We start from the raw sequence: 26,844 nt of genomic DNA on the forward strand, positions 1-26,844 counted from the left end.
GCTACATCCCCCGAGGGGTCCTGGATTGCGAGAGGATGCAGGCCAGGTGTGTAGGAGGCAGCCAGTCAATGACTGTCATCATTGATGTTTCTGTCTCCCTTCCTCTCCCTTCCTCTCTGAAAGCAATGAAAAAAAAAGGCATTGGTATGGAAGTCTGGGTTTCAGTTCTAGCAGCACTTTAAAATAGCCATTTCTTTTTGTTCTCCATAGTTTCTGATGAGAAATCTATAGTCATTCAGTTCAAATCATTGTTCCCTTAAGTAATGCATCATTTCACTGGCTGCTGTCAGTGTTGTAATTATGGAATGTCTGGGCATGGATTTCTTGAAGCTTATCCTGTTTGGTGTTTACTGAGCTTTTTGAATTTCTGTATCACGACTTCTTCCCCTTGGAACTCTAATGACACCAATGTTAAACCTTTGGTAAAGCGCCACAGATTACTGAGGGCTGTTTTTGACCTCTTGATTCTCTTTGTTCAGATTGCATAGTTTCTATCAATCTGTCTTTAAGTTCACTTTCCTCTGACATCTCCATTTGATTGAGCCCATCCATTGAGTTTTTTATTTTGGTTATAGCATTCTCCAGTTCTAAAATGTATATTTAGTACCTCTTCATATCTTCAATTTCTTTGCTAAGACTTTGTTTTCATTTCATTCTACGAGTATTCATCCTTATTTAGAACATTTTAACAATGCCTACTTTAAAGTCTTTGTCAGGTAATTCTAAAATCTATGTCATCTCAACACTGTTGATTTTCTTTTATTATTTGGGTTGACACTTTTGTGGTTCTTGTATGCCTAGTAACTTTGGATTTTATTCAGGACATTTTATGTTATGAGAGTCAGGGTTTTGTTTAAATGTTATGGAGAACGTTGGTATTGTTTTGGCATTAAACCTGGTTGGATTCAGTCCACAAGTACTAACCATCCTCTGTGGCTTGTGACTCCAGTGTCAGTTTCATTGTCAAAGCAGCTGTGGTCTTCTACTTAGTTCAATTCTCAGACTTTGATGTGTTCTTTAGGATTAGATCCATACAGGTACAGTTGGGAGGTGAGCCCAGCTGTTTGTAAATAACTTTATAATCTTCTCCTCCACTGACATATCCCTGGTAATTTTCATTTCCTTTGGGTTTCCTTTTTCAGTTCCTTGACTAGAAAGTGAGACTTTATTTATCCTCCTGTGCCACACACGTCTCATGATAGGGTAGCAAGAGCACACGAGAGAAAAAGCACCAGGGATTCAATCTATCTTCTTGCGGCCACATGCTTTAATTTCCAATTGAAGAGGAAGTTTCAGGTGACTCTTTTTTTTTTTTAAAATATATTTTATTGATTTTTTACAGAGAGGAAGGGAGAGAGATAGAGAGTTAGAAACATCGATGAGAGAGAAACATCGATCAGCTGCCTCCAGCACATCTCCCACTGGGGATGTGCCTGCAACCCAGGTACATGCCCTTGACCGGAATCGAACCCGGGACCCTTCAGTCTGCAGGCCGATGCTCTATCCACTGAGCCAAACCGGTTTTGGCTCAGGTGACTTACTGCACCTCTGTTATGGCCAGGAAACCCCTTTCCCAATCTCTGGGCCTGAACTAGAAGGACTTTTCCTAGAGCTCACTCTGTATTATACATCTTCAGGGTTTGGGCTCCTGAGTCTAGACCAAGGGATCCTAGATGGAAAAAAATGGTAAACTCACCATCATTTCATTGGTACTTCAAATTCATATCATCTTCCTCAGTCTGCCTGTTACTCTTTACTGCAGGGACCTAAGTAGCTGCTCGATGCATTCTGCACAGGTGTATAGCTGCATTCAGTACGAAAGACAGGGTAGAGTTTACCTATTACATTTTATTCGGAACTGGAGCCTTTCTCCCTCTGGCTGCTTTTAGGACTTTTTCTCTGTCACCTTGGTTTTCTGCAATTTCATCATTATATACTCGTGTGATGTTTTCATTCAGAAGTTCATAAAGTTTCTTGAATTGTAGCTTGGTGACCTTCATCAAGTTTGGAAAATTCCGTTATTATTCTTTGAAGATTTCTTCTGCTTTCGTCTCTCCTTCTGGGACTCTACTTAGTTTAGTATTCATACAAATAGTAGACATTTGATAATTGTCTTACATGTATCATGCTTTATTATTTTTTATTCCATTTTTTCTTTCTGTGCTTCAGTTTACATTAATTTCTATTGACCAATCTTTGAATTAATGGGGAATCTTTTTTTTTTGCTATGTCTAGTCTTTTATTTTTTTTTATTTTTACCTTAAACTAAATAATCCTGAATGTAACTTTAAATCGAAGAACTTGTCCAGCTGCTTGTATATATTAATTTCCCTTATTTGAAGTAGATTATGGAACCAGGCATAATACTGTAACTATTACTACATCATGATTTTTTTGTTTTGTTTTGTTTTTTCAAAAAGATTCAAAGACATTTTATTACTTGAGGCATCTCCTTTTTCTAACCTGGGAGAAAACTTTAAGATTAACGGATACTAGAAGAGGTGATTTATTTTTCTTCCTTCTTCACTAGTTGATAAAGTCCTATATAAATACGGAAGAATGCAGTTCATCTATTTAACAGATATTTATTTACCTTTCTTCCCTTCCTTCCTCCTACGTACATCTCTCCCTCCTTCCTTCCCTTATTTCCTTCCTTCCTTCCTCATTCTGGTTTCTTCAAAACCATAGTAAGTATTTACTGAACATCTATTATGTGCCAGGCAATTTGCCAAGTACTAGGAAATACAAAGACAATACATGCTCTATAGCCTAATGGAATTTTATACTGTAGTAGAAAAGCACAGGCATAAATAGGTACCACAAAGTATTAGAGATATTATGATACAAGTAAATATATAGAACAGGGGAGGCACAATAGAAAGTCATTTCTACAAGTAGTGCAAAAACTTGCAGTGAGTCTTCTAATATGAAGTTGCCTGAAAAGGAGGGAATGAGAGGAAAGGTTATTTCCCACCAATGATTCATTATTAAAGGTAAGGAAGGTTAAATACCATGCAATTTATTGTATAATTTTACAAATAGGCCCTGGCCAGTTTTGCTCAGTGGAATAGAGCATTGGCCTGCAGGCTGAAGGGTTCTGGGTTCAATTCCTGGTCAGGGCACATGCCCAGGTTGCAGGCTTGACCCCCTGAGGATTCTCCTTCATCATTGTGTTCTACTTTCCTCTCTGAAATCAATAAGAATATATTTTTAAAAATTTTTATAAATAGTTAAGTAAGACTTTTGGTATAAAATCTGGAGAAAATTTTGGATTTCTTATTTATCTTTTCCCTCCTAATTTTTAAAAATCTTTTAAAGGTTATCAACTGGCAAACATCTCTTCACATTCCTCCTCAAGCTAAATTGAGTCCTGAAGCCTCTGATCTTATAATCAAACTTTGCCGAGGACCAGAAGATCGCTTAGGCAAGAATGGTGCTGATGAAATAAAAGCTCATCCGTTTTTTAAAACAATTGATTTCTCCAGTGACCTGAGACAACAACCTGCTTCATATATTCCTAAAATCACACACCCAACAGATACATCAAATTTTGATCCTGTTGATCCTGACAAATTATGGAGTGATGATAAAGAGGAAGAAAATGTGAATGACACTCTCAACGGATGGTATAAAAATGGAAAGCACCCTGAACATGCTTTCTATGAATTTACCTTTAGGAGGTTTTTTGATGACAATGGCTACCCATATAATTATCCAAAGCCTATTGAATATGAATATATTAATTCGCAAGACTCAGGGCAACAGTCAGATGAAGATGATCAGCACACAGGCTCAGAGATCAAAAATCGTGATCTAGTGTATGTTTAACACACTAGGAAATAACTGTAATGAGGATTTGCAAAAAGGCCTGAAATGCAGGGGTTTTGAGGCTCTGAGTAAAATTATGCAAATGTGACAGAGCTGTGTGTGTGTGCTCTGTGCACAATATTTTATTTTCCTAAATTATGGAAAAATCCTTTTAAAATGTTAATTTATTCCAGCCTTTATAATCAGTAATTTAGAAAAAAAATTGTTATAAAGTAAATTATGAATTGAATATTATAGTCGGTTCTTGGTACTTAAAGTACTGAAAATAATAAATAATAAAAATTGTGTGCTTTGTTTAAAAGGAGAAGCCTGGTATCTATTTGTACATATGCTAAATCATTTTAAAAGACAAGAGTTTTTGAAAATTTTTTGAAAGACAGTTTTAGTTTTATTTTGCTTTAACCAAATAAGAAATATACCCCACATTTACAAAGTCCCCCCCCCCCTTCCCCACTCCCATAACCTTGTTTTTGGTACAAAATAAGCTATAGAAATGAAGCCATCATGGTGGTGAGTGTTCCTAGGCTAATGATAATTTGTATAATTCATGTCTTGGAACTAAGAAATACAGGGTGACAGGGTTGAAACAGGATGCTCATCAGAAGGGAAAAATAGATAAACTTCATTTACTTCCCACCTTGGAATATTTAATCTAGCATTTGTTTCTCAAGAATAACTGTCATTAAAGGAAACAAAGCACTGCCATTTTTCTTTACATCTTGGTATTTTTAACGCTGCTTCCAGGTGGTTTTTTTGGTTTGTGTTTTGCCTTATATGAAATTTTTTCTTAGTTGGGTTGATATATTACATCATGTTTTGGAGATTCCTGTACATCTTAAATTACTACTCTTAGAAGACTTTTTGGTCTTGAAATTAAAACCACTAACAGGAGCATATCTTCTGCAGTCAATCCATTGTTATCTTGGAAAAAGACATCAATATGTTGCTAGAAAAGAAGCCTGACTATATTTGTGGATATATATTTACATCAAGTATGAGGGCTATTCTTTTCTTCTTATTTACTACATGTCTATTTGCATCTATTCATTAAAAATTCCAACATGTGCTGTTTGTGCTGCTTCCAGTTTTAAAAGGGGAACAAAGCTGCCATGAATCAAAATTTCTTATACTAAAAGCTAAGATTCTCCATATTTTTGCTTTGAAATTTAAGAAGTATTTCCACCATCCTAAGCAGAGATTTTCAGTTTCATATGAAACTGATTAGAAATTATTTATGGATACTCACTAGAACCGTATTTTTTCTATATTGTGATAGTTTTGATTATGTCATCACTAATGTTGCAGGTTTCCTCTTTCAGAACAGTGCTTCATACATGGATTGTTTATTGGCAAAAAAAAAAGCTGGCTATTTGGCAATATTTTCCCTATGGGCGATTGATTGATGAAAAATTATTACTTAACTCTTAATTTAGGGGCCATTAGTAATTAGGGAAAGTTACATAGTGGTCCTAGTAGAAATTCAAGTCCTCCTAACCTATTTTAAGGTTAAATAATATGTTTTCAACATTCCTATTATATAGGCTTAGGTTACAAGGAGACTTGTGCTCTCATACCAAAATATACTTAACTTATCTTTTAGGGAAAAGGGTTCTATTCTTATTAGTAAAATTTATATTTTCTTTTTCTTAAGCTCCACTGATAAGGAATTTTATCAAAACAGTAATTGTGGATAAGAGGCATACTTTTAGTGATTTTCAGACTTTTAGCTTTTTTTATATGAAAGCTAATGGAAATCATATACGTAAGTAAAATCAAGTCAAAGCTATTCCAGTTGAACTGGGGAGGGCAAAGATTTATTAGCTCACAGTTCTCATCTTTCTATAGGTAGCCCTCTCAGAGCTCAGCTTGTAAACCACTGCACAACACGCTGTGTAATGGACTGGTCTTTGGGGATCATTTTGAAATGTGATGAAAGCTGTGGACTCTCTTCCCAGAATAATGGACATCAACACATAATGAATAAAATGTGTGCAGTTTTAGGGGCTCTGGACATGTTGAAACATGTCAACTCTTGGTTAAAGACCTTTGTCCTATAAGAACACTGATATATTAAACTAAGAACTTTGCTTTAAATTTACTGGTTAATGTTCAGATTAGCACATCTTGTATAAACACTGATAATTTGTGATGGAAAAGGTCTGTACTATGTGATAACATAACCCTATGAATGCCTCTCTTGCTGGTACAGCACTGAGACTTTTTTTTTTTTTTTACTAAGACATTTTAAACACACCCTTTTAAGGGCATTGACATGGTTGGCTCTACAGACTTGATATAGAAATACTTGCGAAGGACTTCTAATCAGACAGTCGTAAGAAAATGCACTATGAGATGGCAGTCTGCATTTCATGGAACATTTGATTAGTTCTATAAAAACAAACTAGTTCAAGAATTTTTAGCTCACTATTCAAAATTTTAAGACATCCCTCTTGCTCTTGGGCTTTCTCAGTCACATTTAAATTTCCATTTAGTGGTTTTACTATGGTGTAATACAGTCTAAAACCAACTTTGTTAAATTTCTGTAATAGAAAAACTAAGGTGCTGTCTCCTTCCTCTCTTTCCCCACAAAATCTGTTTTGCCCCCATTTCTCAAATGTAACAGACACTACAAATTTTATATTCTTTTGAAACTTCCTGACAGAATAAACTTTTTGGGCTTATCCGAAGCCATGTACAAGCCTTTAGTATCTGTACTTTTAATAGTTTGGATATACTGATTAGCTATCTTATTCCCAAACTATATCCAGTTCTTCCAGTATAGAATCTGGTGCTTCCTGACCAAAAAGATGAGAACAAAATTCTATATGCCTTCAATTGAAATGGAGTGAAAACATTGGTTATACATGTTTTCTTTTTAAAAAATTTTCCCACTCGTTAAAATCTTACTGTTTTTGTTATACTTACCCTTTTATGCCTATCAATAGTATTTATAAAGTGTTCTATAATTATGTAATTGTAGATACTGTTATGTATTTTTCAGTGACATCCTAAGGCGGGCCCTATTGCTGTATCTTTTCTACCTTATTTGTAATAGAAACTATAGAATGTATGACTAAGAAGTCACTTTGAGATTGACTTTTTAAAAAAGTGATTACCTTCTGCTGTTGCAAAGTGCAAAACTGTGAGTGGAAATGTTTTATTCTGACTTAATAATATGTTAGTAACTAGAAAATACAGTGGGAGGATTTTTAGATATTGCTGCTGCTGTTACCTAAGGTACTTTAGACAATTTCTTTAATAAACAAAAATAAAAATCCATTTGGTATTTAAAGTGAAACAATAGCCTATTTTAATCTAAAAAAGTAATGTGGGTCAACCTATTAGTATATTTGTAAAGCGCCTTAATATATCCCTTCGTGGAAGGCACTGTACCACAGTTTACTTTTATATTGTATTGTGTATATAAGTATTTTGTATTAAAATTGAATCAGTACAACACTACAATTTTATAAAATAAAGCTTTGTTAGGAAAAGGAATTACAGCTTTGCAATATAAATTGTTTTGCATACTTTTGAATGTAGTAGATATGAATAATCAGCCTGTTTTTAATGAACCTATTTGTATTTCCCCAATCATTTTATCTAGTGTAACATTTGCTGGGATAATAAAAAAAAGCAAAATTCAAATCTTTCAATTATGTGTGGAAAGCTGACTTTTAAGCCACTTAAGTATGTTGATATTTTTATTCAAAAGTTTATTTTAATCATTTTATTCTAAGAAAATTTATCATTAGAAATTTGATGCTTTGGAATTAAAAAATATGTAAAACTAATACCTAGTTAGGTTAAGGCAAACTGAACAGAGTATGAACCAGTAAAATGGCTTCATAAATACAATATTCCATGTTAAAGGTTTCCTTTAGATCACAAATTTAAACCTTTTTAATTATTAATCTCTGCATTTAGTATCATTTGAGTCCAGTTTTTAAAATGTGAAGTTGTTGGCTAATCTGGTTTTTAAAAATGTTTTTATTGACTTGCGAGAGAGACATCAATCAGTTGCCTTCCCTAGATACCCCCACAGGGGACTGAATCTGAAAAGTAGGCATGTGCTCTAACTGGGAATCGAACCCTCAACATTTTGGTGTATAGGATGATGCTCCAACCAACTGAGCCACCCAGCCAAGGCCTAATCTGTTTTTATAATCCTTCATTATATGAATTGCCTACAAGAAAACATATATACTGTTATATTTTAAATCAACTTTATACAGAGATATTTAGGGTTGTTTTTTTTAAGCATTACCATCATTCTTTTTATCCTCTTGTTTGCATTCCCTTGTAAAATTATATTCGGTCTCCATAAGCATTGTATAGCTGATGCAAATTGCATTATTTTTATGACTTGTTTTACTACTGTGGAGACCAAAGTTTGGCATGTTTAAAGTTGTGACTATACCTTGTTATGCCAAAGCAAAACAATGTATCTGCTTATGTGTGTAAAGGGTAGAGGGAGGATGTCAAATTTGTATTTGAAACATTGTTATTGTCCTCCCTAGTATTCAGTCTTTCCTTCCTTCCTTAGAGTCACCTAGAGCTCCTAAACGATTCGCTGGATTCAGAATCTGTTGGGACTTTGAGTTGTTTTTCCTGGAGAGGGGTTGAATTTGGTGGGAAGGGGGGTTCTCCTGAGTACTTAATCCCCTAGAGAGGCTGACTGATGACAAGGCTGCTCTGTTCCCCCTTTCACTAACAGAGCCCTCCCTCACCCCGTCCCAAGTTTTAACCGCCCCACTAGAGCCCATGTTTCTCATATTCCCTTGTACTTAGGTGTGGCCACAGTACTAAGTTTTCACCATTGGGATATGAGCAGACATGATATGTGCAAATTCCATTTTGTACACTTAAAGTTGATATTGCTTGCCCTCCACTTGTTCTTTCCCTCTTCCCACAGTATGGACCAAGAACAGAGTTGGGACTTGATGTTGACCATTAAAACTAGGAAAACACCCTAGTGGTGGTAGATCAACAAAATGAATAGAACCCAGTTACCTGCAAGATTGTGTGAATCACAGCTGTCTGTCCAGCCTAATCTCAACTGTAGAATATTAGAGAAAAAAAACAAAAAATATACCCACTTGTTACCGCTGCTGCACCTCACTCACCCTGAGTGTATAATATGTATTCGTGTTTAACTCGCAAATCAATTTAAGGAGGATTTGACTATCTCCCATGCAATTATGAAATTCAGCTATTTTTATCTTGTACATTTTTCTCTAATTCATCATCTTCTTCCCCATTGTTTGTTACTAACTTGATTGATACCCTGATTTGCACCTCCCTGAAATGCTTTTTATTTCAAAAAGATATATTAATTATAGTGTACTGTGCTCCATTACAATAGAGGTCATATCCACCAGAGCAAAACTATTATTTTCTACTTAGTTGAGAATTTTATAAGACTTTAAACACAAGGTACAGCATTTTGTTGACTACTATATACCCGTTCCTACAACAGTGTCTGGCACATAGTAATTGCTCAATAAATATTGGCAGACTGAATCGCCTTTAAGTCTGTTAAATTGCTGGGATGCTTTAAAATTAGACTTTTAAAAATATATATTTTTATTAATTTCAAAGAGTAAGGGAGAGGGATGGAAACATCAATGATGAGAGAGAATCATTGATCAGCTGCCTCCTGAACGTTCCCTACAGGGGATGGAACCCGCAACCCAGTCATGTGCCCTTGACGGGATTGAACCTGGGACCCTTCAGTCCGAAGGTCAACACTCTATCCTCTGAGCCAAACCAGCTAGGGCTAAAATTAGACTTTTAATTTTCATGCACTCCTAAAGGAAAACCTATCTTAACAGGAGACAAATCGAAGGAAGCACAGTTCTGTCCAGTGAGTATCTGTACATCGTGAACCATCATAATTTAAAAACGCTGACCAAAAAAATCACGAGAATAAAATTCCGCCAGCAGCGTGTCCGAGTATTTGTTTACCCACTCCCTATGTTATCCATGTTATGTCGTGACAAGCGCCCCAGCCAAATTCTGAGTATTTGGTTCTAAAACAGAATTTGTCATAAACGAGTTGTATGACCTTTGACACCCGAAAAACAGATACTTTGACTTCTTACTTTCTGAGGAATATGATGAAAATGGGAGGAAAAATGAGCAAATGTGAGGTACGCGACGTGGTACTTGCTTAAGCCATTACTATCCCAACAGTCATCCCAACCCCGCCAGGAGGCGGCGACGAGGACTGCGCAGGCGCATCCCGCCCCCGTTCCCCGCCTCCGTTGGCCACGCCCATTCCGCGCCCGGCGCGCGCACGCCGCCCGGCGTCCTCGCTCCCGGGGCGTCGCCCCGCGTGCGCCGAAGTCGCCGAGGCCACCCCCGGCACCGGAAGTGACCCTGGCGAGTTTGCCTTCAAATTCTTGGCGAGCTGAAGCTTCGTAGGGGGCTGGCGGCGGTTGGACCCGGCACTGCTGGGACGGTGAGCACCGAGCTGGGTGGTTGGGGCTGGGCAGGGCCCTCGTTCCTCGCCCGGAGCCCCGCTCCACCCTGCCCCTCCACCTGTCGGTGGGCGGTTTCCGAGGAGCCTCGGCCTCCACAGGTGAGTGTCGGCTCGCCCGGGGCTGTGGGGACCCCAGGCCCCCGTGGCAGAGTCGGTGAGGGACCTCGGGGCCTGGGTGCGAGGCCGCTGCGCATCCTGCTGGGAGCCAGCCCTGGTCTGCGCGGAGGTCTGAGGTCCTTGCTGTTGTCGTTGACACCTGTGGCTTCGGTGACGGTCCCCTCACCTGATCCCTCCCGTCCAGCAGGGACTTGGGGCGCTCCCGAGGACCCCGTCCCCAGACCGGTGCCATTAGAAAAGTTTCTGGCCAGGAGGACATGTTTCTGTTTTCTTGTTGACGGGTCCTCTCCCGCATCCCGCTCCCGTCCCCGCAGTCCCCACCCTAGGAAAACTCCCGATAGGTTGGTGTGACGTGGTTGCGGATGTTGTTGCTTGTTTAGTTTATCCCGGGGCCGGGGAAGTTCACGGCCCTTTTTGTTTAGAGTTGGCATCTTTTAAAAATGTTACCCCTCGAAACATTGGGTTCATATAGTATCGTATGTGACGTCGGAATTCGAGGTAAACGTGGATTGGTAAGTGCCTCACGGTGGATAAGCTCAAGCCCGTATGGGACCTACGGTAATTTTCTCTTTAAACTGCCAAGTGCCAATTTTATGTCAGCTACTGAATCCCAGCAGCGGAGTAATACATCCGGCTCTCCTGAAAGACGTGTGCACGTCTCCCCCTTTGAAATCAGGCCGGTGGTCGCTGCCGGAAACCTTCCCGAGAGTTTGGGAATGTGCCGTAGACCCCGGGCTGCCGCACAGTAACGAGGCCGGAACACGAAAGTGTCAGGAAAGGCTCTCGGTGTCCGTCATGCCTGCAGGTGTCAACGCAGCCCTGTCTCCGCGAAATCAGAGAGTTCTCACACACGGAAAGAGCAGCGACATGCTTTTTCTTGTATTGATCCTGGTAACTGGTGGCCCCATGCTATGGCTTTAAGCAAAAGGCAGTGCCCGTCAACTTCCCAACAGTCCTAGGCGATGAGGAGCGACATCGAGTTCCTCGATGGATGGCCGTGGTTATTCAAGAAGCGCCCATCTTTTATAGCTTCAGCACTAGGCATGCTGGGGAGTCTGCAGTGGTTTCTGCGTCTCATTTCGAACCTGGTATCACAGTTCTGAAAGGTCCCTAGGATTAGAGAATCTGGTAGAATTTAGTGTATTAACTGTTGAATTTCTGTGTGCAACAGTGTTTGCTTCTTTTTTTTTTCTTAGCTACTTGACTGGTTAAAAATGATAGTGTATCATTTCAATTCTGGGACCCAGTTAGGGGGCATGCAGGAGGCAACCACTGGATGTGTGTCTCTCATATAGATGTTCCTTCTTCCCTCCCTCCCTCCCTCGCTCCCTTTAACTCTCTTTGAAAAAAATCAATGGAAAAAAATCCAGGTGAGGATTAACAAACAAATATAATGTATCAGATCAAAATGGTCAGTGTTGATGTAAGTAGATTATGCTTGTAGTGTTGATGTAGCTTTTAAATTACATTTAAATCATGTTCACTGATTTATTTTTGCATTGTTCAAGGTAAATGTAAAAAATACGTACATTTAATATATATATTTTTTCTGAGCAGGTTGTTTTTCATTGCTTTTTTTATACAAAGAACTTGCTTGTGCATCTGGGTATTTATCATATGATGATTATAAGTAAGGAAAATGGTTGTCATTCTGCAATTGGTCATGGGTTGCTCATTTATTGCTTATTCATAATCATCAGTGACTGACTGTCAATTAGCATTATTGTTGCTTTCATATTCTAGACATGAACATACTGAAAATTGCTTAACATTGTATTGTCACTTTTAAAGTTACATACATTTGGTTTACTGAAATGCCTTAGGAATATACATGATTGAACTTTGTTTTTATTTTAGGACATCAGTTTTGCAGATATTTTTAACATTGATGCTGATTTTTTAATTTTTAACATTGATGCTGATTTTTTAATCTGTGCTAATAAGCAAGGAAAAATACACCTAGAATAAATAAATTGATATTCCTTTCACTAAACTGCAAGGATTTCAGAGTCTCATTCCATCTTATTTTTGTCTTCAGTTAAATTCCTTGCAACCCAGAAGGTGCTCTGTAAATATTTTTTGAATAACCTATGCACATTATGGTAAAAACTGCACTATAAGTGGAGCCCTGTCTAAGATTCCTTTAACGATTAAGTGAATAAGGTATACTTTTTATTGATCTTTTACATTGTTTTTTTTTTTTAGCCTCTAAGTCATTTATTTCTGCTCTGATCTTTATTATTAAGGTATCCCTTTTAGATGTGAAATAGGGAAGGCCCTGAGTTTATTGTTTTGGAAGAGAAATCTTTGAATTCAAATATTTGGATCTATTGCCTGTTTTTCAGTGTCTTTGATCACTTCTTTTCCCTAATCCTAGAGGAGAAAAAGACACTTTAAGTCTCTTTGTGGAGACACTATACCACATCAAAATTAAGTTTGCTAGAAATTTTGTAGTGAGTGTTTAATTTTTAAAAATTTGACTTTATTATTTGAATTAAAATTTATGGGGTATTGTATTTAGTTTTTTAAAAATGAGTTTAGCCATTAGCTGAATCATAAATACTCAGGTCATGTAAGAAAAAGGGTGGTTCGGTTCTTTTTTTTTTAATATATTTTTTATTGATTTTTTACAGAGAGGAAGGGAGAGAGATAGTTAGAAACATCGATGAGGAAGAAACATCGATCATCTGCCTCCTGCACATCTCCCACTGGGGATGTGCCCGCAACCCAGGTACATGCCCTTGACGGGAATCGAACCTGGGACCTTTCAGTCCGTAGGCTGACGCTCTATCCACTGAGCCAAACCGGTTTTGGCTAGTTCTGATAGACTTATAGAAAGGAAGTTTGCTGTGAGGTAAAGCAGGCATCAGCACTTAAGGTTATTTTTTTCTTTAATAACCTCTGTAAATCAAGAGTTTCAATTTTTGGACAATCTCATTTTCTTAAAACTTTTTAAAATTGATTTCAGAGAGGAAGGGAGAGAGAGAGATAGAAACATTAATGAGGAGAGAGAATCATTGACTGGCTGTCTTCTGCACGCCCCGCCACTGGGGATCAAGCCTGCATCCCGGGCATGTGCCCTTGACTCGAATTGAACCTGGGACCTTTCAGTCTGCAGGCTGACTCTCTATTAACTGAGCCAAACGAGGTAGGGCTGGACAATCTCATTTTTATACGTGTTTTTAATTAATTGAACCAGTAGGTAGTGTTTACAGTTGATGGTGGTTAAATTTTTGTCTATAGGCTTTTCTTGAAATATATTAATTTCTTTATATATTACCAGTTATTGTGCTCGTTAGACCCAGTTTCTGTCCTCCTTAGTGTAATTTAGTAATGATAAGGATATATTCTTGAAAGTTGGAGAATTTTACATTTACAGTGCTGACATTTATTTGAGAAGGATAATGTCTTTGGTTCAGAGACTACTAAAAGAACAGGGAGAATTGTTTTTGTCTAACATTTAGTTAGCTAAGGATATTTTGATACTGTTTTCAGTAAACATGTCGTTACTTTGATAACCAAGAATTTTTCAGGTCATTTGTTAATGTGGCCTTGGATTGACTTTACTTTTTTGTTTGTGAGAGTCAATTCATTGGCTCCTAAGGAATTTTATCTGACTAAAAGGAAATATTCACAACACAGAGAACCTTCAAAGAAGGCCTGGAGTGCGTTTGTGTGTTTTAGGCCATTGACTCATGGCCCTAAAAAAAAAAAAAAAAAAAATGAGGACCTCACATATATACGTAACAACTTAATTTAGATTTTTATTATTTTAAATGGGGACTGGGAAGAAAGATCAGGAGAAAGTCTATTAAGGGAAGAGGGAGGGAGAGGAGAAAGGCATGAGAAGCCTGATATACAAGCTTATCCAGATCTATGCAGCTGGCCTCGGCTGGCCTCTATGTTGCCGAGACCAGGTGTCACTGTCGGGCATGTAGTTTCAGAGGCAATCACAGCGCTGGTAGGTCAAGGAATGCAAGTGCTGAGGGTAAAGAGCTGGACAAGGGTAAGAAATTTTAATAGTTAAGACGAAAACTTGGCACTGTTTATTCATTTAAAGATTAATTGAGTATCTGCTGTGTGCCAAGCAGAGGTAACAGAAAGCCGTGATCACTGGTCATGGAGCTTTTATTAAGATAGAATATTACCTATGTGACTCCAGGGAGTTGTTATTTAGGTCATGGGATTTTTTTTTCTTTTTCTTTTGGATCTCAGATGCCCAGTCTTGAGTTACTTATAGACCTCATTTCATAGCTGAATAGCAAATTACCCTAAACCTAATGATTTAAAACAGCAGACATCTATTACTCATGGTTTCTTTGGTCAGGCTCTGGGCCTGGCTTAGCTGGGTACTTCTGATCTAGAGTCATTCATGAGCTGTAATCAAGGTATCTGGGCTGTAGTCATCTCAAAGCTCAACAGGGAGGATCCGTTTCCAGCCTCTCTGCACGGGGCACGTAGTACTTGGCAGTATTCAGTTCCTCTGGGCTACTGGAATGAGGCCCTCGATTCCTCACTGGCTGATGGCCTGGGGCCCTCCTTCAGTTCTTTGCCATGTAGAGCCTCTGTACTGGGCAGCTCTCAGCAAGGTAACTGGTTTCCCTTAGAGTGGTCCAGCAAGAGACAGTGAGGAAAACGGAAGTCACAGTCTAATCTCAGAAATGACATTCTGTTATTTTGCATGTTCTGTTTTTTATAAGCTCACATTCAAGGGGAGGTGAGTACACATGGGTATGGATACTGGGAGGCAGAGGTCCTTGAGAACCATTTCAGAGGCTCTCTGTGATTATCAATGGATAGAAAGCTCTTCTTTTGTTGTATTTATTTTTTGTTTCTTTCCTATTCTTCATCTTCTTTCTCCACTCATATTTCCCTATCTTATCCTCCACAGACACTTCAATATACTTAATATAAATACTCTCAGGTGTGTATGTAGTCTTTAAAAAAGTGTTTTATATAGCACATATAAGTAAATATAGTGTTTTTTAAAATCCTCATTGGAGGATTTTTTATTTTAGAGAAAGAGGAAGGGGGAGAGAGAAAGAGAAATATCGATGTGAAAAAAGAAATATTGTTGGGCACACTCTGACCGGGGATTAAACTCTCAACCCAGGTAGGTGCCCTGACTGGGAAGTGAACCCGCAACCCTTTGGTTTTCGGGACAACTATTTAACCAACTGAGCCACCTGGCCAGGGCAAATATAGCTTATTTTAAATTTACAAAATGTATTAGAATTTACATCTTGGTCTATGTCTAAGATTTTTTTTCTGCCCAACCTTGTATTTTGATGAACTATCCATGATGCTATTTGTAAAATTTGCTTCCATCTGCTATGTGGTATTCCATTGTATGTATCCACCACTTTTTTGTATCCATTTCCCTAGGTAGATTGCCTCCAACTCCTTGATTTCCCAAACAGTTCATGTCATTAATATCCCCAAACAAGTCCCTTACTGGATCTGTGTCAGACTTTTTCTCTGTAATATTTACAGAAGAGTGGGATTGCAGGGCCATCGGATGTATGCATACATAATCCCCTTAGTACTGCCAGATTGCTCTCCAAAATGACTGTACCAGTTTATACCCACAAATTATATGTGCAGCCCCCCCCCCAAATCCTTGGAAATACTTAATATTACTGGATTTATTATTATTATTTTAAATCTGGTAAATGTAAAAGGGGTGTCTTCTTGTTCTTATTTGCATTCATCTGTTACTAGTATCTGTACTTCTTAGCCAGCTTGAGTTTTCCCTTCTATGAATTGTCCTTAATGCTCTCTACCCATTCTTGTGTGAAGTCCCTTTGTCCATTAGTGTGAAGAATTGTAAGGATGGATTTTCTGATCTTAAGTTTTTCTTGCATTCCTGTGATAAATCTTCCTGATCACGGAGAAGGGGAAGGGGAGGAAGAGAAAGAGAAGGAGGGAGGAAAGGAAGGAGGGAAAAAGAGTTAGTTGACACTGTTAGCTAACATTTTATTTAGGACTAGAGGCCCGGTGCATGAAATTCATGAACAGGTAGGGTCCCTAGGCCTGGCCAGCAATCAGGCTGATCGGGGCCTTCCGGCTGCCAACTGGGGCCTTCCTTCGTTCCGTGCCACCCCCTGGTGGTCAATGCATGTCATAGCGAGCAATAGAACTCCCGAGGGGACACTTTGCATATTAGCCTTTTGGTATACAGTGGGGCCTTGACTTCCGAGTTTAATTCGTTCCGAGACTTTAAGGAGTTCGTTAAGGAGCTCGTTAACTCAAATTACTCTGTCAACTCAAAGCAAAAAATCTTTGGAGAGACAGATGGTATCTCAAAAAACTCGTTCGTCAGGACACTCGTAAGTCAAGGCCCCACTGTATATAGATTCCCACTTCTTCATACATAATTGAAATGGGCTTTGTATTCTTACTCAGTTTTGAAATCTTGAAATTGAGGTGATCCCAGCCTCAGAAAAAAGAGTTAGTCAGTTCTTCTCTTTTTTTATGGATCAACTTTTTTTTTTTAATATATTTTATTGATTTTTTACAGAGAGGAAGGGAGAGAGATAGCGAGCCAGAAACATAGATGAGAGAGAAACATCGATCAGCTGCCTCCTGCACATCTCCTATTGGGGATATGCCCGCAACCAAGTACATGCCCTTGACTGGAATCGAACCCGGGACCCTTCAGTCCGCAGGCCGACACTCCATCCACTGAGCCAAACCGGTTTTGGCTATGGATCAACTTTTATGTGATTGGAATTACCTTCTTTTCTATTTAGAAGTTAGGTAAAAGCCCTCCCATAAAAAAAAAAAATCCCTCTTGGCCTAGAGCTTTTTATTTTTTATAAATATATTTCTTTATTGATTTCAGAGAGGAAGGGAGAAGGAGAGAGATAGAAACATCAATGATGAGAGAGAATCATCAAACCTGGGACCCTTCAGTCCGCAGGCCAATGCTCTATCCACTGAGCCAAGCCGGCTAGGGCTGCCTGGAGCTTTTTAAAGGGGGAGGTCTTTTATTAAAATTTCCTTTTCTAGGCACTAAGGGAAAAAAAAAAGGGTGCTGGGCTTGCACTTGCAAGGGTAAGCAAGGATTGGCCAGGACAGTGGAAGTCAGAAAGGGCACAGCTAAAAAACTCTCACCTGGCCCTGTTTACCTGTGGGCTGCCTTGGGCCTCCCACACACAAAGACCCCATCACCATCTGTCAGTTCAGTTGTTTTTCAGAATTTTATGCTTTAATTCTGGGACCCATCAACCTTCTGTGAAGTAACTATTATTCTTCTAGGATTGGTTTTCAGGAAAGGGGCCAGCAGTTATTTTGGTGTCTGTCTTGCCTTGTATTTAGGAATTGAACCTAATAGCTGAGATTAAAGATGTTTGAGTTTGAAGTTCCTAATACATATCCTAATACATAATACATGACATGTATTAATCAGGTCTAACTGGGTAAAGGCACATTGTTTAAAGAATGAGAACTATCAGACTGGCAGAAAATAGAAGCCTGAGGTGGTTGCTGTGATTTTGACATCCCTACTTCTCCCTGGGTGGTTGTGATTCCATCTCACTCTAATCTCTGTCCTAAGGAGCACCCACCCCCTTCTTGTCTATTATGGCATTGCTGGTTTTTAGCTCTTCTACCCACCAACATTTCCCATTAATCTTGCTTCTTTAAAAAATAATTTTTTAATTGATTTCAGAGAAAAAGTGAGAGGGAGAGGGAGAGAGAAACATCAATGATGAGAGAGAATCATTATTGGCTGCCTCCTGCACACCCCACACTGGGGATCGAGCCAGCAACCCGGGCATGTGCCCAGACCAGGAATTGAACCATGACCTCCTGGTTCATGGGTCAATGCTCAACCACTGATAAACACTACATCTTCTTTCACTCTACAACATTCCCTAAAATTAACGTAATAAAGTTTCAGTTGCACTGTACGTGCACGCCCGCACGTGGTATTTTGTGGAAGAGCCACACTCAAGGGGCCAAAGAGCCGCATGTGGCTCGCGAGCCACGGTTTGCCGACCACTGTAGTACATTGCCTTCCAAAAACTATCTAACATTCTGCATTTGTTTTGTAGATATTCAATAATACTTATTTGCCATACACTGAGGATATAGCCTCACACCTTCCAGATGCTAATCCTACTCACAAATAACTTGGTCGAGTAGAGAATAGACACATCAGTAACTATAATTCAAAGTAGACAAGTGTCTTGAGATGAATCTCCCAATAAAGTGCCAGGGGACTTTAGAAGGGGGAGGGTTTATGTTGAACAGAGAATTTCAGAGGTAGATATACAGGGACAACTGCCATCTCACCTGGGCTTTGACACATAGGTAGCGTTTGGTTTTGGGAATTAAGGAATTTCTTTGAAGGATTGAAAATAGCATGAGTAACTGTGTAGAGGTGGAAAGTGCAGTATGTATGTGCTTGTGAGCTTCTGGAGGGAGCCCTAGAAAATATACTTTTAAAAAATTCTTTGTAGTACTTATTTTTAAGAGACATATAATATGAAATGTTTCTTCTTTTCTTGTTTAGCTTACATGTGAGCATGAGTCTTCTTATGATTAGTGAGAATGTAAAATTGGCTCGTGAATATGCGTTGTTGGGAAACTATGACTCTGCGATGGTCTATTATCAGGGAGTTCTTGACCAAATGAACAAGTATCTATACTCAGTCAAAGATACATACCTCCAGCAGAAATGGCAACAGGTGAGAATCATGACTTATGTATCTTTTAAATGGTTTAAATACTCAGGAGATTTCAGTTATCAGTGCTTTTGGCAGTTACACATTGAGAGTGTATCATTTGTTACATGGATTTGTATATAATATTACTTGAAACTTAATTTATTATATTAATAATAGTCTATATTCACCGCCATCAGTATTATAAGCTCTATTTAATTATTTTAATTGTTGGAATATAATAATTTTTTAAGTAATGGTTTTCAATTTTTTTCCTAGATCATGTTTTTATCTGGTAAAATTAGATTTGTCTTTATTAAGCCATTTTCAAAACTGCAGATGATACCTGAATCTCATGGATACCATATTTTCTATAGAACAGGATAAAACAGACCATATTTGAATTCCATTTGAGGAACATTAGTCACTGAAGACCAATAGAAATTCACAGGTGGAAACTGTAGAACTTATAGGTACAGTTGAAGGTGGCATTTATAATAAGGTTCAACTATGTCACAGAGGAAAGAAATGTTACAGAAATTAATAGTCTTTTTGAGCTGGTCTTCTAGGTAGAATAGTATTCTACAGAACTGCTTTTTTTAAATAGTATTCCATATTTGTCCTTAATTTCTTTAAAAGAGAAAATATCCTACTTTTTAAAATGTAACCTCTTTTCCTAAATCTGCCTCTGCATATCTCTGACGTTACTGGAAGGGGAAAATATTTCATAAGGAGTTCTGCTTGTCACTGAAAGACTTATAAGATCTTTTGTTCTTAGGCCAGAGACTTTTACTTTAAAAGTCTAAGTGTTTTTGTAAAGATACTTAAGTTTTTTAGGTTTAAGACAAAACATTATCAACTTCATTTCAATGTTTCATACATATATATATATATACAGGAGGCAACTAACTGATGTTTCTCTCACACTGATGTTTCTCTGCCTTTCCCTCTCTCTTCCTCCCTCTAAAAAACATCTTGGAGCCCTGACTGGTTTGGCTCAGTGGATAGAGCGTCGGCCTGCGGACTCAAGGGTCCCGGGTTCGATTCTGGTCAAGGGCATGTACCTTGGTTGCGGACCCAGACCCAGTGGGGAGTGTGCAGGAGGCAGCTGATCGATGTTTCTAACTCTCTATCCTTCTCCCTTCCTCTCTGTAAAACCAATAAAATATATTTTAAAAATATTTAAAAAAATAAAAAACATTTTGGTTGTATGTGAATCAAGCCATTTATCTTCTGAAGCCAAATTGCAATCCACTAGTCAGTTATGAAATTAGTGGATTCTAATCAGCATTTAAAAATTGTCAAGTAGCATTTAAAAACCCATCAAAGTGCAGCTTACAAAAATAATATTTTATCAAACTTTAAAGTTACATCTAACTTTTTAATTGTTATGCAATTTGAATAAGAACCATAAATCAGTAACATGGCTTAATTAGCCAGAATATTTAATTCATTTTATCAGAATTAATTTTGCAATTGAAAACAAAGAATTAATGAACCATTATTAAAATCTTAATATCTTGGTGTGATTTATTGAATATTTGATGTCAAAATGGAGGTTTCTTTTTAAAAAATTGATATTTAGAGAGAGGAAGGGAGGGAGGGAGAGAGAGAAAGAGAGAGAAACATTGATCGACTGCCTCTGCATGTGTCCTGACCGGATGTCAAACCTGCAAACTGGGTATGTGCCCTGACTGGCAATTAAACTCACCACTTTCTGGTGTACTGAATGATGCTCCAACCAACTGAGCTACACTGGCCAGGGCAAAAATGGAGTTTTCTACATCTCTAATAAAAGGCACTAGTTTAATCTTTTTTTTTTTTTTTACTGAGAGGAAGAAAGGGATAGAGAGTTAGAAACATCGATAAAAGAGAAACATCAATCAGCTGCCTCCTGCACACCCCCTACTGGGGATGTGCCCGCAACCAAGGTACATGCCCTTGACCGGAATCGAACCTGGGACCCTTGAGTCCGTAGGCCGATGTTCTATCCACTGAGCCAAACCGGTCAGGGCCACTAGTTTAATCTTGACAGTGATTTATCAGTTATAAAAATTTAAATAGCTATATTCTCCTTTGAAACCATCAGGTGTGGCAGGAAATAAATGTGGAAGCTAAACATGTTAAGGATATCATGAAAACACTAGAGAGCTTTAAATTAGACAGTTCTCCATTGAAAGCTGCACAGCATGAGCTTCCAGCTTCTGAGGGAGAAGTCTGGTCCTTGCCTGTACCTGTTGAACGAAGGTAAGTAGAGTCCTTTCAAGAAAGACATGCCTTTTTGGGGGGAAAAAGTTTATTCACTCCTATCTTGTATGCAGTTATTGCCATGGATTCTTTAGTTCATAGACTTTTATACACTATTTGTGTTCATCTCTATTTGGACCAACTTCAGGGGTTGATTATGATTTTAATGATGTTGTGCTTGATTAGACCCTCACCAGGTCCTAGAAAACGCCAATCTTCTCAAAACAGTGACCCTAAAGCACACAGTAACCGTCCAAGTACAACTGTCAGAGTTCACCGTCCATCTGCACACAATCTTCAAAATGACAGAGGGAAAGCTGTGCGTTGCCGGGAAAAGAAAGAACAGAATAAAGGAAGAGAGGAAAAGGTAAATGTTACTGATTTTCATAAATGAAAAAGTTATGTTTTAACTTTAAAAATGAGGTCTGTACAGATTTTAATAATTTTTAGTCATTAAAACTGCCAGATTATGGCAGCTCTCTCTTTGGGCCTGATAATTCACTAGAGAACCACAGAACTCAGGAAAACAGTTCACTTACTGATTGCTGGTTTATTACAAAGGATACTGCTCAGGAGCAGCTGGATGGAAGAGATGCACAGGGCGAGGAATGAGGGAAGGGACACAGAGCTTCCAGGCACTCTCCAGATTAATTTTTTTAATTGAGACATTGGATTTGGATTTTGCATTTATAATTTTGCCAGCTTTTAAAATAATTGATTTTAAACCCAGGGACTTATATCCTGGTTAATTGGTCCATCTTCAGCTTCATTTTGAGCATCAAAAAGGAGTCTACATTTTAAAAAATCTCTCTGCTGCCTTTTATTACCTCCTGGCAGCTGTTAGTATGTTAATTTAGAGCAAGTTATTGCATAAGTGTATACTTAAAAGACAATTGTACTAGTTCAGCTAAATCAATAAAATCCTACTAAAAATGTCAAAATTTGAAATTCCGTACCTTCTCTTTCCTGACCTACTATAGAATTGTTTCTCCTTTCTGCCTAGCTTAAATTTGTTTTGCTTTGGCTACAAACATTCCCTCAGCACTGTTCTGTGGGAGAAAAGAAAGTGAGAACTAGAAAGTGTCTTCCATATGTATCTTCCTGGGCTTACAGTGTACTTTTCCAGTAGTCAGGGACAGTATCTTCTTTCTGCCCCCCCGCCCCCCAGCTGCTAGCACAGAACAGATTCTTAGTAGATCTGAGTGAATAACAAGTTCATAAATACTTAGAAGAAAAGGTAACCTCCTCTTTTAAATGTTAAACAATGCCTTCCTTATACCTTTTATGTTAGTATTGGATACTGAATAGTCTGTAAATTGTGCACAGATTTATTTAGTCATCTAGTGTAAGCCTGTAAATATCATAAATATGGATTAAGTCTAGACATTAATGTTGACTGTAGACAGCACCATTGACAAATCATCATGTCATGGGCAATGAAATGTTATGGAGATGGGATAATGATTCTAGTGCCAGATCGAGTAAATGATTATTTACATTAATGCAGAGCTTCATAAATTTTTTGGTTCATAAAATTCATGAGTGTCTCAATAATTTTTTTCACAGCACTCCTAGGACAAAAAGAGTACCTACTATTTATGAGGAAGTTAGGTTCAAAGAACTTAGTTTATGTCCTATCAACACTTATTGGACACTGTAGATTTCTCAGACTTTGGAGGCAGAGTGGACATTCTTATTCCTCTTCCACGTTGATTTTTCCCATTATATAGCTTATCACAGTTATAGCCAGAAACCTAGCTTTCTAAAATACGGCATTTCTGAAAGGAATTTAGCAGTCTTCATGTAGAAACTGAACTGCTTTGAGTTGATAGTTCATCCAGTATTCAACAGATGTTGCCATGCTTCCCTCAGAAATTTAAAATATCAAATGGGGGCATCTGTAATACTGTCAACAATTTAAACATTTTTGTTTTAATTATCTTTCAGTGCCCTATGAGTTTGCCATCATGCCCTGGAATACTTTAGTATATATTTTGGATCTATGGCCTTAATGACTGACATCACAGGATGGGAGCGGATGCTCACTCACCTAAGGACTGAGATGTCTCTTTTGGAGGGTGGGTGGGAATAGTGAAAGGGGATATTTAAGGAACATTAGTGAGGACTGGTTAAAGATTGAACCATAGTCTTAGTTGAATAATCCATTTGTCTCTAACCTTATCTCCTCTGAAGCTTTGAGACGACTATCACACATATCTGATGTTTACTAGTGACCACAGTTAATCTCAGTATTAATTTTTTTATTCTCATCAGTTCATGTGCATAATCATTTTGTTTTTAACACCATTGTCATACTTTTTATATAAAAATTAAATATTGAGGATGAAACTCTGATGTAGAGGATGACTTCTAGTCTTTGATCCTGCCCTTATTATTTGTACTATTATATTAGCTTTTTAAAAAATATCACTTGACTCCAATCTTTTTTTCTGACTCACAGAAACAAAATAAAAATTTTTGAGTCAATCAAAAGCTCTTGTTTTTTTTTGTCCCAATGTAGAACAAATCACCTGCCGCAGTTACAGAACCAGAAACCAATAAATTTGATAGTACTGGATATGATAAGGACTTAGTAGAAGCTTTGGAAAGAGATATAATTTCTCAGAATCCCAATGTTCGATGGTAAGTTAAATAAATGGGTGTGCTGTTGATGCTTTTGGGATAGGAAATGGAGCAGATGTGGGCATGCCCTGAAGATCAGTCCTTGGGAATAGAACCAGAGTTCATGCAATGGGAGTGTTACATATAATGCAAAACTCCAGTTCAGGCTGTACCAAGTTTTTATCTGAGACTTTTAAATAAAATAAATAATAAAATAATTTTTTATTAGATGAAAAATAATTACAGAATGGGAATAAGATCACAAAAATTTCATTCAAAATATGTGTGGCCCGGCTGGTGTGGCTCAATGTTTGAGCCTCAACCCATAAATCAGGAGTCACCGTTCAATTCCTGGTTGGGGCACATGCCTGGGTTGTGGGCAGATCCCCAGTAGGGGACGTTGCAGGAGGCAGCCAATTGATGATTCTCATCATTGGTGTTTCTATCTCTCCCTCTCCCTTCCTCTCTAAAACCAATAAAAACATATTACAAAAAATACTGTGTGTGGAGTGGTGGTGGTAATTTTGTGGTTGCAACTTCATAGCAATTTCTATGGTACCCTTTATCCTTGGTGTCTACCTCTTAATAGGGTTGGGGGCAAAGCAGCAGTATTACAACCTGTCTCTGCTCTTATGCCTTTTTCTGTTTTATGTTTTTTTTAAACGGGCTCATTGTTTTTAAATCATGAAGTTTATGGAATGAGCATCAGTCAGAGCAAGAATTTAAAATGAGATGGCATCCTAATACTTGAGTGGGCCTGTCGACGTGTGTGCTCATTCGCCAAGCTGAGAATCATCACTGACAAAAACTGAAAGTACAGATTGTGCTCTTTATGTGGATTGGTTGGCAGGGCCTCATCACAGTGTCTTAGTTCACTAGAGCCAAAGGAGAGCATTCTGTCAGCAATGTCAAATCGCGTGCTTCCAGGGGTTCTCAAGAATGACTCCATAGAGTTAAATATATACTCTAAAAGGTGGTTTATAAAATATCTTCTCTTTCAGGGATGATATTGCTGATTTGGTAGAGGCTAAAAAGTTGCTTAAGGAAGCTGTGGTGTTACCAATGTGGATGCCAGAATTCTTTAAGGGCATCAGGAGACCGTGGAAAGTAAGTTTATTATGGCATAGTCCAAGTGAATGGCCAGTACATCGCTAAAGAAAGTCAATATTTATCTGTTTTAGGTGAAGTGAGGAGAGAAAGTAGTAGAGTAGGTAAAGAAAATTTAAATTAAAAACAGTGTGTTGTGTTATTCAGAATTTTGTTTAGACCAAAAGCTATTTCTAGGTTCCCAGAATAATAAATAAGTACAACATGATCTTCGATAGTTGGACACATGGCAGATTTAGAATGAGCTTGTATTTGCAAATGTGAACAAGTTGCCTAATGCGAAAACACTCCATTTTATGTGTCATGTTGCAAACTTGTATCCTATTCCTAAGAAATTAAGACATATTTGCATCTATTGAAGATATTTTTCTTAAGAAATAAGACATATTGTCCTGATAGGTTTGGCTCAGTGGATAGAGCATCGGCCTGGGGACTGAAGGGTCCTGGGTTTGATTCCGGTCAAGGGTATGTACCTTGGTTGGGGTGCATCTCCAGTAGGAGGTGTGCAGGAGACAGCTAATTGATTTAAATGTTAAATGATAAGCAAGATAAAAATTATAAACATTCTTTGAGTATAAATATGTAAAAAAATAACTTATTTGAGCAAAAAGACTATTAGAAAATATATCCAGATACTATAACAATACCTGTGGTAGGATATGATATTGTAATATCAGTATTATAATATTGATTATATTTTTTCTCAGTTCTGAGTTACATATTTTAAATAATGCTGTTATTATACTTTTGTAATGGACAAAGTAAATTTGTGATAAAGTATACTTCTGTTTACCTTTCTATTTGTCTTTTGTCTTAATATGTGTAAGTTGGTTGAAAAGTGATCCTTAGTAATGGAATTCTAGTGAATTAGAACAATGGCAGATAAATCCTTCATTTATGCTGTTACATTCCCAACAGGGAGTGTTGATGGTTGGCCCACCTGGCACGGGAAAGACCCTCCTTGCTAAAGCAGTAGCTACAGAATGCAAGACAACATTCTTCAATGTCTCTTCATCAACGCTGACTTCTAAATACAGAGGAGAGTCTGAGAAGCTTGTTCGTCTTCTGTTTGAAATGGTGAATGTTTGAGACAGCTCTGATTCTTTACCTCTAAAGGGGAGAAAGTGAGTTGTCACTATCTCCGGTGTGTAGATAGCTAGGAAGAATGACACTGTGCCCAGAGTATGATTCCTATGCCCCCGAAGCTAGAACCCTTTACTGATATGAATAACTTGAGTTGCTCTTTGTCCCCTTTCCGCTGGAGGAAAAGCCACCTCTGTTAGCTTATGAGCATGCTCACATTATGGGATCTGCCTTACTAATCTGCTATAGGAATTTGAAATTGTTTTTTTAAAATCAGTAAGCTTAGTTATAACGTGGTAAATGCAGTATGTTAAATATCTATATCTAAAAAGGACTTTTTAAGGTCATGGGTCAATCTGAAAAGAGACTGTCAAAAAACTCTTAGATTTAGAAAATATGTTAATAGCTAAGCACTTACTAATTTTAAGTCTTTATTATTTATTTATTTATCTATTTATTTTTATTGATTTCAGAGAGGAAGGGAGAGAAAGATAGAGATATCAATGATGAGAGAGAATCATTGATTAGCTGCTTCCTGCACACCCCACACTGGGGATCCAGCCTGCAACTTGGGCATGTGCCCTGACCGGGAATTGAACCAGTGAACTCCTGGTTCATAGGTCGACACTCAAGCGCTAAGCCACACCAGCTGAGTGAAAAACAGTAGTCCTTAACAAGCATTTCCTT

General features: G+C 38.0%; 2 protein-coding genes across 6 annotated transcripts in view; both read left to right on the plus strand.

Annotated features, from left to right (window-relative positions):
- LATS1 (large tumor suppressor kinase 1) overlaps positions 1–7,484 on the plus strand; it is a 29,091-nt gene extending 21,607 nt beyond the window's left edge. Inside the window, exon 7 of one of the 2 annotated variants that reach the window (XM_006756877.2) lies at positions 3,319–7,484. In XM_006756877.2, coding sequence (XP_006756940.1) covers positions 3,319–3,828 — 510 coding nt within the window. In that variant the 3' untranslated portion in view covers positions 3,829–7,484. The remainder of the gene's footprint in view (positions 1–3,318) is intronic. The other variant, XM_015559525.1, reaches the window with a different exon arrangement.
- A 2,647-nt stretch (positions 7,485–10,131) lies between these two features.
- Positions 10,132–26,844, plus strand: part of KATNA1 (katanin p60 (ATPase containing) subunit A 1) — a 22,664-nt gene continuing 5,951 nt past the window's right edge. Inside the window, exons 1-7 of one of the 4 annotated variants that reach the window (XM_006756880.2) lie at positions 10,132–10,235; positions 18,948–19,122; positions 21,188–21,345; positions 21,532–21,712; positions 23,867–23,988; positions 24,969–25,074; positions 25,993–26,151. In XM_006756880.2, the coding sequence (XP_006756943.1) occupies positions 18,961–19,122; positions 21,188–21,345; positions 21,532–21,712; positions 23,867–23,988; positions 24,969–25,074; positions 25,993–26,151 (888 nt within the window). In that variant the 5' untranslated portion in view covers positions 10,132–10,235; positions 18,948–18,960. Of the gene's footprint in view, positions 10,412–18,947; positions 19,123–21,187; positions 21,346–21,531; positions 21,713–23,866; positions 23,989–24,968; positions 25,075–25,992; positions 26,152–26,844 lie in introns of all 4 variants that reach the window. The other 3 variants (XM_006756879.2, XM_006756878.2, XM_015559526.1) reach the window with 3 other exon arrangements.

Source organism: Myotis davidii, unplaced genomic scaffold (assembly GCF_000327345.1).
Source record: "Myotis davidii unplaced genomic scaffold, ASM32734v1 scaffold1534, whole genome shotgun sequence".
NCBI classification, from domain to species: Eukaryota; Metazoa; Chordata; class Mammalia; order Chiroptera; family Vespertilionidae; genus Myotis; species Myotis davidii.